The sequence below is a fragment of the Sorex araneus genome, chromosome X, assembly GCF_027595985.1.
Source record: "Sorex araneus isolate mSorAra2 chromosome X, mSorAra2.pri, whole genome shotgun sequence".
Lineage (NCBI taxonomy): Eukaryota > Metazoa > Chordata > Mammalia > Eulipotyphla > Soricidae > Sorex > Sorex araneus.
The window spans coordinates 196222428-196235699 of record NC_073313.1 but is presented as its reverse complement, the minus strand read 5'-3'; the positions used below and the strand labels follow the sequence as shown (position 1 = coordinate 196235699).

The window sequence follows — 13272 nt, the reverse complement described above, 5'->3', positions numbered from 1 at the left end:
GGTCAGCCGCAAGCAATGCAAGTGCCCTACCTATTCTTCCATTGTTTGGGCCCCAATGGAAAAAAATGTAATCAAGTTTTCCAGGCTTACTAGTTTCTCTTTCAAATCAAAGGCTAAGGTGGATCCACTTAGTAATCTATAAATTTAACATCTATATAATCGATGAAATTAGTTCTACTTAAAATTTTTATAAGATTTACTATTCCTTCATTTTTTTGTTCATAGTTAAGTCTAGCACAAATAAGAGAGAAAAAAAGAAATGTTTTAGAAAGAAGCATATGTTCCAGATTTTCTGTTATTATGCCCATAAAATTATGCTTTTAATGCTACTAACATATGCAACAAAGAATAATCAAGCTTTCTGTATTTTGCTATTTTCTCTTAAACTTTAATTTTATGTGGGAGTGAAATTAACAGGTCAAGTGGTTACTTGTGAGCTTGGAAGAAAAAATATATCAGAGTGATATTTTGCAAAGCAAATAGGGAACAGAAGCAAGTGAAGTTTTACAATTGGGTCTATTTCTTAAATACCAAAAGTCTTGAACTGTGGATGCTAAATGCTACCATTAAACTGTACTTAACACTGAAGGAAAAAATTCACAAAATAGAATGTGCAATACTTGTAAATAGGAGAGGCAAATTAAAATAAGGGTAATATGAAGTTTAAACATGTTGAATTATCTGGCATTGCCAAATGTGTTACAATCTCTATTTCTTAAGGATTAAATAAAATGTGCGTGAGAAACTAAACAGACTCATTGAAAAGCTAAAACAGTGATTAAAATAGACTCTCTGTTTTACATTTGAAATCAATAAAGGTTTGTAAAAATGTCATCTATTCCATTCAGCTGCTTTTTGTTCTTAAATAAAGTAAAACCTGTGTTATTTATTAGAACTATCATTGAGACATAGAAAGTGATTATCCTGGACAGAATCTCAGTGCTCCCTCTCCTGTCCTTCTGGTTTAAAGCAGGGTCATAATTCTGTTGGTTGATTGTGCTAAAATTTTCTCAAATGCTTTGCAGTCTTGGATTTTTTTAAGGTTATTTCCCCTGTTTATGTCTGTCCTGCAGACTTGAATCCCAAATGACAGCAGATATACAGACCATCTTACAGTTACTGCAGAAACAAACCACAGTGGTTCCCCCAGCCTACAGTATGGTCACAGCAGGAGCAGAGTACCAGAGACCCATCATCCGCCTGATGAGAACCAGCCAGCCTGTAGCATCCATCAAGACTGACCGAAGTTTTAGTCCTTCCTCACAAGTGAGTCCACATAATGTACAACCATGAGTGTCTCTCAGTTTTTTCTTTTGTTTCTTTTTTTTTCTTTCTTTTTTTTTTAGTGACTGTTGGAATCAGAATCACCTGAAGTGATTTTCCACAGGATTAGAATCTTGTTCCCATATGTGTTTATACTCAGAATTTCTGGGAATGAGCCCTATTATCTGCTTTTAAAACAACAAGCCCCACTGATTCTTATGCTTATTTTATTTTATTTATTTTATTTTTTTGCTTTTTGGCTCACACCTGGTGATGCACAGGGGTTACTCCTGACTCTGCACTCAGGAAACACCCCTGGCAGTGCTCAGGGGACCATATGGGATGCTGGGAATCGAACCCAGGTCAGCCGCGTGCAAGGCAAATGCCCTACCCGCTGTACTATCACTCCAGCCCCCCTCTTATGCTTATTTTAAGTCTGAGAACAGTGAAGCAGACTAATGCTCTTAAAACACTTTTATTTTGAAAGCTCTTTTCAATAATTAATTAGATTGATATATGTTAGAAGTCTGGAAGCTAAGGAATGCTCCAGAATCCAAGGAAATGTTATGCTGTAGTTACAAGATACAGGGCCATTCCCAATAGTAAACAAAGGTTAAAAAAATTAAAAAAACAGTTGGCTAGTTCTAGAGGTGGTAATTTTATCTATCATACCTATGCCCCCAAATCCTGAGAAATCGGAAACTCCAAACAATAATAGTGAGTTTCTTGTTGAAATATTGAATGTAATGAAAGTAAAGAGAAAGTTAAGTGAAATTTATCAGCTACACAGAAGGGGTGGGGGGCTGGGGGGTTGGGGGGGAGGTTTTCTGTGGTTCTTGGTGGTGGAATATGTGCACTGGTGAAGGAATGGGTGTTTGAGCATTGTGTAACTGAGACTTAAGCCTGAATGCTTTGTAACTTTCCACACGGTGATTCAATAAAAAAAAAAAATGGATTATTGAGCATTTACAAAAAAAAAAAAAAAAAAGAAGTGTCCTAAAAGCTGGAGAGCTAATACAGCGCTTGCTGACCTGGGTTTGATCCCCAGTGTCCCATATGGTCCCCCAAGCACCCTCAGGACTGCAGAGCCAGGAGTAATACCTGAGGATTGCCAGGTGTAGCCCAAAAATTAAACAGGTAGATAGATAGATAGATAGATAGATAGATAGATAGATAGATAGATAGATAGATAGATAGATAGAGAGAGAGAAAAAAAGTATCCTTAAATGCTTTGCAGTCCCTTTAAAATTAGTGTGTTAATGTGAAAAGTCTAAGTCCCTTTGGAATATTTTTTGGACATTTTACTTAGTAGCTTAAAAACTATGGCCAAATTGGACCAATGGATGATGCTTTAGAAAAGGCTTTACAAAATAATTTTGTAAAACCTTTTTTAGCTTTTTGAGGATTTAATGAAAAACATTCTAGGAAATGAAGCTACACTAATAACAGGAGGTTATGTGTCAGAATAAAAATAATGGAATCTTCCTAAAATATGAAAGTATAAATTAATTTATCTCTACCAAGTTTTGAATGGCTCGGAATCATGCAAAACCATGTATTTTATTCTTTGTTTTCCATGGACAAATTAATTTCAGACTAGAGATGTGTGATTTTTCTTTCTTTCCTCTCCTCCTAATACTCCCTCGTCTGCCCCATGTTTCTTATCCCAACCATCCCAGTTTTGTTTTGAATTTTTGAATTAAGATGCATCCTGATAATTTTACTGAAATTAAATTTGTGGTTTTTTTTACGAAAAAAAAGGCTGCTCTGACTTCAGGGTAAAAATTAAGAACTTGGAATTGTTTAGTACTGTTCTAGTGCACTTAGACTTTTGTCCTCAAACATTCATGATTTTAAAGCAGGGGGTTGAGACAAATGGTTGAATTTGGTAGGGATTTATCTGAGGAAGGGGTGGACAAGGCATATAGGGCATGGAGTATTCTTAAGTAGAAAGCCTACAGAAGGTAAAAACCCCTCTCTCTTTTATGTTTTTCAGTTAGAGAGATGGGCTTAAGACAAAAGAGATGGTAAATAAAGGGTTTTGGGAAGAACATGGTAAAGAATTATCTTCTGCAAATAATGAGCCTATACTCAGGAATTTTTCTCTTGGACCATTTTCTTCCTAATCACACATTTCTTTCCTTCCCCTATATTGCTAAATAGTAATATCTCAACTGATACCAAACCTTCAATGTCTTGATCCATTTTGGAGAGAGACTAGTGGGTTAAAGCATATACAGAATTATGGGGAAAGAAAACATATTTAGATTTCATACATGTTATTTTCTAAATCTATACCTGTGAGTTATTTAAAAAAAAACTTGTTTTCTTTTCTCTCAGTGCCCTGAATTTCTAGACCTCGAAAAGTCTAAACTTAAGTCCAAAGAATCCCTCTCAAGTGGAGTGCATCTGAACACAGCTTCAGAAGACAACTTGACTTCACTTTTAAAGCAAGACAGTGATCTCTCTTTAGAGCTTCACCCTCAACAAAGAAAAACTTACCTTCATCCAATTAGGCATCCCTCTTTGACAGAGGCATCCATAAGCACTGTAGGAATCTTGGGTCTTCATAGGCATGTTTCTGATCCTGGTCTTCCTGGGAAATAATCATTTTATACTATTTACTCCACATACAATGTAAGTGCTTTTAATGGCTGTTTTTCTTTTTGTATTTAAATCCTCTCTACTTGACTCAGGGGCTCACAAGTTACCATTATATGCAAAAGTACTGTATATTTTCCTAAATTGAAGCTTGTAAGGTAAAATTGTGCAGTTAGGATGTAAATATCTATATGAACTCTTTTGTTCCAAATGGTAAAACTGCCAGCATCTCAAGGCACCTTATTTTTTATTTTTATTTTTACTCATGTGCATGTTAGGAAACTCCAATTTCTCTTGCATGGAGACTCCTATTTACTTTTACTATACCAGTACTATGTTAAGAAAATGCCTTCCAAGAAAATATAAAAACAAGAGACAAGTTGTTTATAGATACAACTCAGTTGATCCTCAATTCTCGGAAGTTCAAAGAGAAGAAAAGGAACTTAGTCACTTTTGAGAACATAATCCTCTGTGTCAAGATGTTTGGAAGTTAGATTCATTGCGCTACACTAGGAGAGAAAAAACATACAGTTCTAGAATTCTAAATCTCTGTCATGGCCATCTCCAAATACATGAATATAAGCCAGCATTAATGAGGGCATAGGAACATTTTTATTTAAAATTTTCTTATCTACTGCTTTCATCCATATCAACTATTTCCCACAGGCACATTTTCTTAAAGAGTTTGAAAGACATTTCTCAAGTGATTCCTTCCTTCCTTCCTTCCTTCCTTCCTTCCTTCCTTCCTTCCTTCCTTCCTTCCTTCCTTCCTTCCTTCCTTCCTTCCTTCCTTCCTTCCTTCCTCCCTTCTTCTCATCTTTCCGCCATCCTTCCTTTCTTCCTTCCCTTCTTTAGTCTTCTCTCTTTTTTTTGTTTTTGGTAGTGTTCAATGAGATGGGGGAAAATCTCCTAAACACAAGCTGAAGTGTTTTACACATGCTAAAGTGTAATTGATGTAAACTAAAATCCACACCTTTCTTCTGATTCAAGTTTTAGGACAATCTCAATTAGACCAAAAGAATAGATGTAATTCCCTTTTCAAAGAATGCACAAAGAATGTGGATACTTAATGTGCCCACATTAGAAAGAGAATGTGGATACTTAATGTACCCATATTAGAAAGCCATAAAATAATATATACTCATGGGACACCAGTTTGTTTCCTCTAAATATATATTATTCTTTGAATATCTAATACTAACTGTAGAAAAATAGCATGCAGTTACTACCATGTAAAGAAATGCACACACCAGCAGTAAATTTCAGTTTTGTTTGGCTATTCAAACACCTTTGCTATTGAAAATATTGATGCAACTTTATTGTATATTGGTTAGAGTGAATATATATTGATCTCCAAATAGTAAAATATATATAGAATATATTTTTAATATTTGGGGGTGGAGGTGAAATGCCATTCATTAAAAGCAGGGTAAAGAAAAACATCAAAAATAAATATAAGATTCTGATTAACCAAGTTCTAGTTAAGATCTTTTTTTTAATTTACTTGAGTACAGTTTTACATTTATTATAAATTGACCCATTGTATTTTTCCTTCTGAACTAAGTGTTTGACCTTTGTTGAAGATTTCTTAATCATTTTCTAATTATTTTGTTGCTGTTGTTTGGGGGCCACACCAGGTGGTGCTCAGGCCTTATTCTTGGCTCTGAGCTCAGGGGTCACTCCTGGCGGTGCTCTAGGGACCATACAAGGTGCCAGACATCTAACCAGTTCAGCCACATGAAAAGCAAGCATCATACCCACTATACTATCTCTCCAGCCCATCACATTGCTAATTTTTACATAAATATATTTCACAGAATCATTGCTTCTGTGCATTATAAAATAGATTGATTTTTGCCCTTTCAGAATAGTAATATAATCTAATGACTTACCTTTATCTTTGACACTAATATATGGCTTCAAATTCTTGTGGTTTAATTTATAAAAATAACTATTGCACTATTGAAATATAACTGAAGTGACCTTAAATGTTCCCTATATATTTGTAAGTGGTCACATAGTTGATAATCTCTGTGGGAGGCAATCTCTAGGTCTATACATAAATCTGTTTTTACCCTTGCTAATTTTCATGAAAATATAAATGATCAAGAACAAAAGACCAGTAAATTCAATAAAAGTATAATAATTTTGACCAACTTCTTAAACTATTTCATGTTATACACATGCAAATTTAGGGACTGCATAATGCTTATCTCTTCTTATCAGCAAACATTTATGGGTACCCAGCTGGAAAGAGATAAATGGCTAACTCCGGTTCAGAGGAAAATTTAGTGATTTTATTTTCATATTTAGGCACTTTTTTTGCAACTGCAAAGAATTTCATGAGATTGCTGATCTAAGTGCCAGGGAAATTCAGACTGAATTATCTAGAGATTATTCACTTATACAGAGGATTTGCTAAGGGGAAGAATTTAGATCTCTTTTATTCATGAATGCTTCAGCTGTAACATTTGGTATAATATGTATAAAACTCAATCTCCTCATAAAGCCTCTATACTTCTTTATGAACACTGGATCTGAGGAAGGGAAAGATGGAAATGAAATACAAGTATTTGTTTAAATTCTTCCTAATATTCCACAAACTTTGTCCAATTAATACCTTGATATAAAATAATTGATTAAGATCTCAGTTTCTGTGTTAGACAGGATGAGAAAGGTCCCTTTCTACAGGAGATTAGCTTCAAACGAGCCTTAGCGATCAATATAAAGATGCAGTCAATCAGACATAAAGGTCAGAAGACTCATGGTTAAGACAACTTATAAAGGACCAAAGCAGTTGTCTGAATTTTTGAAATCCATACCCTTTTCCTGGCCTAATATCTAATGCTAAAATCATTGTCACTTTCTCTCATGGGTTGTACAAAAAAAATCTGACTTCCCATCTTAAAATCCTGCTGAGGACCAACTAGGTTTTACTGCTACAGCTAACAATAACAGCAATATAACAGCTAACCTTCCAGGCAATTAAAAACACTAATCCCTTTTACTTTACACTTAAAATATGGTAAATCCTGGTCTTCATGCCTACATAAAATTTCAAATAAATTCTGAATTTCCTCAGCGTTAGAAGTTTTCCTGACATTATTATTTATTGGGCAGAGAGTTAAGATTAAATAGATCATTTTACTCAGGGGAGCCCTATGATCTGAATTAGTTGATGAGAACCCAGGAATAAAAAATGCTGAAGCAACTCTCCTGAAGGATTTTAATCCTTAAGAATCACTCATTCAACAAAAATAAGAATATGGGAACATTTGGAACAGCATATTTTATTAAATCCATTTTGATAAGTTGGCTCTAAACTTTCGAGCTCCTCTAAGAAGATACTGAAACAGAGTTTGGGTATATGGCACCAATTGTCAGGTTTAACGTGGTGTACTCAATTCAAAGAGCAAGACAGAATGTTGTATCAAGCGTGTTCCTAGAATCAGTGTTTCTAGGACCACTGGGAACTTTTCACAAATGTGTGTTTTTAGGCCTCACCCAGAACTGCTGATTCAGAAACACTGAGGGTGGAACCCAGCAATCATCTTTTTACAATTCTTCCTCCATAGATTGCTGAAGCACAAAGAAACTCTGAGAGTAAGCAATATACACAGGCTCTGAAGTCAGAGCAAGAGCTTGACTCTTAGTATGAAGTCTGTCATAACTATGTGACTCTATGTTAGTTAACCCCACTCCGTGTTTTACCTGATCTGTAAAATAATAATAATAAAAAATAATAATATTAAAATGAATGATGGTGATAATGATACCTACCACAAAGAAGTTTGAGGGAGTCAGATATAATTGGATATATAGTAAAGTGCCTGGCACATAGTAAGTGCTCAAAAAGTGCTAGATTCTTTGGTCCTCTCTTAGGAACAGGACAGTAAAAACAATCAAAGAAATAATTACCCACAGTTTATCTTTCACAACGTGCTTTGTCTCCAACTAAACAGCTGTCAACAAACTAAAGACTTTGATTCGCAGAAACCTAAGTGTAACTATATTGTTTTATCTTTCTTTATTGTACTTTGCACTATTAGGTTTATAGCTTTAAAGTAATGTTAATTATAATAATGAGTGTGAATGTCAATGTTACAAACAGCAGTACTCTGAATCAGTGTTGAATGCCAAGTATGTAAAAGTGATATAATTCAGCACTACCTAAGTGTATTCTATCAAGGCTTGCTGTAGAAAGCTCCACTTTAAATCCATGATACAGTTTCCCAAATATATATTTTAAAATACATTTCAAAATACAATTTTGAAATAAAATAGACTATTTTTTAAAACAATACAATTTTACAGACTATTCAGGCATCAAGGCCCACTCACATATATATCAAACACTTCTAGATTTCATAAGCTCTATTGTTAAACATATAAATGCAAGACACTAAATGTGGTAAACCTCAATTCAAAAGACAATTCATCAGTGAGTCCTAGTAGCCCAAACAATAAAAATGGAGCTAACTTCCTAAATATCATGAAGGGTATGTTGTAGAATTACTGAACTATTTAAATGGGAGTGTTTTGTGAAATACACATTAAAAACAAAACACATTAAAGCTAAGAATTGTGCATCACAACAAAATTAGTGCTCTGGTGGTAACATGATGGAAAAACATTTTAGGTCTTCTAAAAAAATCTATTCTTTCTCCTAACCAATACTGGATATATTTATATTCTGTGATACATTTATATTCTATATAAATCATACAGCTCTCAAAGATTGGTCTGTTCAGTGTAGCATACCAGTGTTATGCAAGCTTCCTCTGCTATAACATCGCAATATTTATCAAATATTGTCTTTGCCCAATACTTATAAAACTATACTCATATTGCAGCTGTTCCCTGGATAGGTAAAAACTTTCCTGTCTTTCCATCATTTCTTTAGTGTTCTCATTCGAAATTGGTTTTTTTTGTGTGTGTGTTTCTACTTAGCTAATAATGATGTTAACCTTTAAAAAACTAAAAGAATAATGATTTTAGCTGTTTTATAAAGTATTAGGTATTGTGGCTGATTAATGACCAATCTTAAAATAATTCATCATATGGGCTTGTGGTACAATTACACTTTTATTTATGCTATGAGAATATGAAAATATAGGGGGAGTTTTACAGAAGACACAAAATATTAATGCCATGAAAAGAAATAATCCAGTAAGTGGAGGTTCACAAAACTAACACAAGTTATTTAAGAGTAACTATTTGTTACTACAAATGGAGGTGGGGGAGAATCCATAGAAATCCAGTGTTAAGAACACGGAACAATAATCATCTAATTTTAATTTCATTATTCTACTATCATAAATAACCCTCTAAAGGAGAACAAGAATTATTACATAAATATCCCATTGACGTATTTTATTATAAAAATTTAGAACACAAATATGGTTACTATCTAAGTTAATGTCAAGATATAGATAAATTTCTAAATTGCAGTTCTAACGCCAGTGACACCATTAGTTATTTTATGAAATAATTTGGTATACCTGTGATTTTTAAAATACTATTAAGTTTACCTATTATTTGCACTTATACTGTTTCATTGATTTTAAAGCAAAAATAATTACAACTACTAGCATTCAAATGTATTTTTTTTTCATACTGACATCATATTGTTTGAGTATAGAAGGAAATTTCACACCAATCCATAACATTTATTTTATTTAAAAGTGAAATTTAAAGTTAAAATTTATTTTCCATAATATTGATATGAAAATGTTTATCAAAAGACTGGCCAGTTAAAGAATAGCACAATTGAGAAAGTATGTGTGTAATCACCTGAAAATGCCAGTTCTCTAATATAAAGCAGCTCTCTCACATTGGTTTAGTCCTAAGTACCTTGGAATGCTTTAAGCATCGCAAAACAATCTACCAAAACACATACTATTACCTAATCTTTATGCACATAATGTAGCATGAAATCATAACGCTTTTGAAATACTTGTGCAGAAATATTTATTTTTTAGCAAATATTTTCTTCAAAGATTGACATGTGATATTGATGGTGTAATCTACTTGCACAATAGTTTTTGCAATAAACTTCTACAAATAATTGTAAATAAAAACTGTAAATTCATGTAAAAATAGTTTCAAAATTTTGGTAGCTAAAAGTGTACACGTTATATTGAATATAGTATATATACATAATTTAAGAATGAAGTATATAATTTCTGATATTATTTGTACACGGAAATTCAAGAATTTGTAAAAGAAATTATTTTGGGGAAAAAGAAAGTAATACTCACTAGCTGGTTAGGTTACTTTTACTAAAGAAATCAATTCCCAACATTTCATTCGGTATAGCACAAGATATAGGCATGGTGGTGCTGATGTACTTCATGAAATCACATAATTCTAATAATGCTATAGTTTAATAATTCCACTGGGATGAGTAAGGTGGAGTATTAAAAAGATAAAGCAAAAATATGAAAACATACACTTTATGTTACTCTCAATTCAAAATGACTTAGTTAAACATTCTTGGTAGCACTGTAGCACTGTCATCCTGTTGTTCATTGATTTGCTCTAGCGGACACCAGTAATGTCTCCATTGTGAGACTTGTTACTGTTTTTGGCATATCGAATATGCCATGTGTAGCTTGCCAGGCTCTGCCATGTGGGGTGGATACTCTCGGTAGCTTGCTGGGGTCTCAGAGAAGGATGGAGAAATCTAACCCGGGTCGGTCGTGTGCAAGGCAAATGCCCTGTGCTATCGCTCCAGTCCAATATTCTTGGTATGATTCAAAAAATTTGTGATGGCTAAGCAAGTTTCAATGTGAAACATTGTTATAATGTATGAAAATATCATGCTTGATCTTTATATAAAGAATGAAAATATGCACGTGTTTTTCATAGTGTTTAATACATTCTTAGCACATTCCCTAGAATTATCTATTATTCCCCCAAAATCAAATTGTCCTGAAATGAAATATTTAAATAAAAGGCATTGATTGCAATCTGACATTTTCTAAGCAACAGACTGTTTCTCTATTTAGTGGCTTAGGTTCCTCACTATACATTTGTGAAATTGGAAAAAAAAAAGAGAGAGAGCATTTTCCTATTGGGCAAATGAAAAAAGAAAAAAACTAGATAAGGATTATCAGAAAAAAATTGGATTGTTACCTATAAGGCTGATTAGAAAATGAGAATCTTATGTTTGAAAAAGCTAAATATTAAATAAAATTTCTTGCCATAAATAAATCTGATCACAATTCATTTAGATAGCCATGAGAAGTAATTAAATGTATGCAAAATTTTAAATAATTCTAAAATTGTTTTACAATGGCTTATACTTTTCAAAAGAATTTTAATTAAAATGACGATAGGATATTCACACTAACACTGCTTACTTTTTTCTTTGAAATATCAGTAATCATAGAAAGATAAAATGTCATTAAAATACTTAAAAGATATCTGTATGCATGTATCTCTAAAGTACAGACTCACCTTTGCACCACCAGACACACAAACAGCACACAACACACATACACACACATACATTTAACAGAGGGTAATAATCATGTAATTGTCCCTGTGTACTATGTAATCATCATTAAATGACAATATAGCCCAATTCTCCTCAATCCTTATAAACTATACAATTTGCCACTGTCTCAGAATAGCAGATGAGACACAACTGAAACCTTAAGTAGCACAAAGGCAATGTCCCTCATTTCCTATCATTATGGCACAACATAGTTAAGTGCAGATGAGGGTATATCGAAGCACACCTGAGTTTTGAATACAGGAAAAATACACAAAGCTGCAAATTACCATGCAACTTGGGTAAATAGAATGTTAAGTAATACAAAGTTTACTTGTTGGTGAGTCAAGAAAATGTATTTGTTTGTTTTCTTAAGAAATAGATATGGCAAGAAACAAAAGCACAGACTTCCAAGTTTCAAATAATCAGCTATTGAGTCAGACGAATTTTTCCTAAGTTACCCAGTGTTTTGCTGAAGAGTAATTTTGTACTTTGTATTTTAAATTACGGGAATTTTTAATTCAATAGATGGACATACATATGTGACATTATGATCTTATTCTAGACACATATTTCTGAACAATAGTCATATAAAATCTTATCTGCATTCATCATTAAATATTTATTTTTCCTTTGTATCATCTAATATTATTAAGTCTACATATATGCTTAGGTGATACTGTATTGTTGTACATTTGCTTTTAAATCTTAGTTCATTATGTATATGGTTGAATGAAGACCAAAATTTTGTGATCTCTTATGTAATAAAAATGACTAGATACTGGTAATATTTTACAGTTTGGGAGAAAAATATGCTAACCTGAAAAAGTCTTGTATTTTACTTGTTAGATTTAATTTGCCAGATTCTATCAAATTGCTTCCTATCACTTTCCCAGAAAACTGCTACAGTTAAAACATATCATTTATGAGTTTATCAAACATAGGACAAATAGAAAGCATATTTCTGATATAGTATTATTGTTTGTTCAGAAAAGTGATGTAATAAGATTACACATGAACTTGATTTGTATATTTTATTTAAAGGAAAAATTACAAATTGATTTTTTGTTATTTTTTTAATTGCACAGACTTTACATTAATAAATTCTACTTTCTTCCAGGATAAATGCTTTTCTGAAAATAAACATATCACTTGACTTTTAATTATTTTATTTCTGAATGCATGCCTAAATAAATCAAATGAGCACAGTCCTTAAAATTACATTTAAAGTGGACCAAATTAAGAATCAATAATATTGATTTCCCCTTAAAATGTATACGCTGTCACTAGAAATAGTAGTACAATACTTGACACTTGGCAGTATTTTTAGACATAAGTGAATTACTGCACTGTTATTTGAACTGAAGCATCTCATATATGTAACATTTTTGTATGATACAAAACTTTACAGCAAGCTATCTGGATGTTTATTTAAAAATTCTCAAAATAACATGGACACATTTCTTTTATAAATAAAAAAGCACTTAGACATTAAGAGCGTACATTATTCAATAATTTATGTCAACATAAGAAAACTGGAATGAGATAATCAGTAACTACCACATAATATTCATATTCTGGTCATGTTTGTCATGAAGCTATTTAATTTCTGCTCTACTAATGGATGTCTGCTTACACATATTATTACAAATTCATCCAAAAGGCAGTCTGCATTTTATTATAAAAATCTCAGTAAAATATTCTCTATACTTAATGTTCTCATATGATTATTTAACATAACATACTAAAGAACTATCTGACAATGTGGTTTGGCATAAAACATTAAGTTTTTCTAGGAAAAGAATTCCAATGGTCAAAAATGTTTGGGGAATATGAGTCGACTAAAATTCAGTACCATTTCAATACCTTAAGCCTTGTTATGATTCCTAAGGGAGTTGATAATTTATCAA

General features: G+C 32.6%; 1 protein-coding gene across 3 annotated transcripts in view; it reads left to right on the top strand.

Moving 5' to 3' along the window:
• KCNH7 (potassium voltage-gated channel subfamily H member 7) overlaps window positions 1-12481 on the top strand; it is a 470160-nt gene extending 457679 nt beyond the window's left edge. For all 3 annotated transcript variants that reach the window (XM_055120200.1, XM_055120199.1, XM_055120198.1), the window contains 2 exons: window positions 1074-1266; window positions 3604-12481. In XM_055120200.1, coding sequence (XP_054976175.1) covers window positions 1074-1266; window positions 3604-3870 — 460 coding nt within the window. In that variant the 3' untranslated portion in view covers window positions 3871-12481. The remainder of the gene's footprint in view (window positions 1-1073; window positions 1267-3603) is intronic.
• Window positions 12482-13272: the final 791 nt, after the last annotated feature.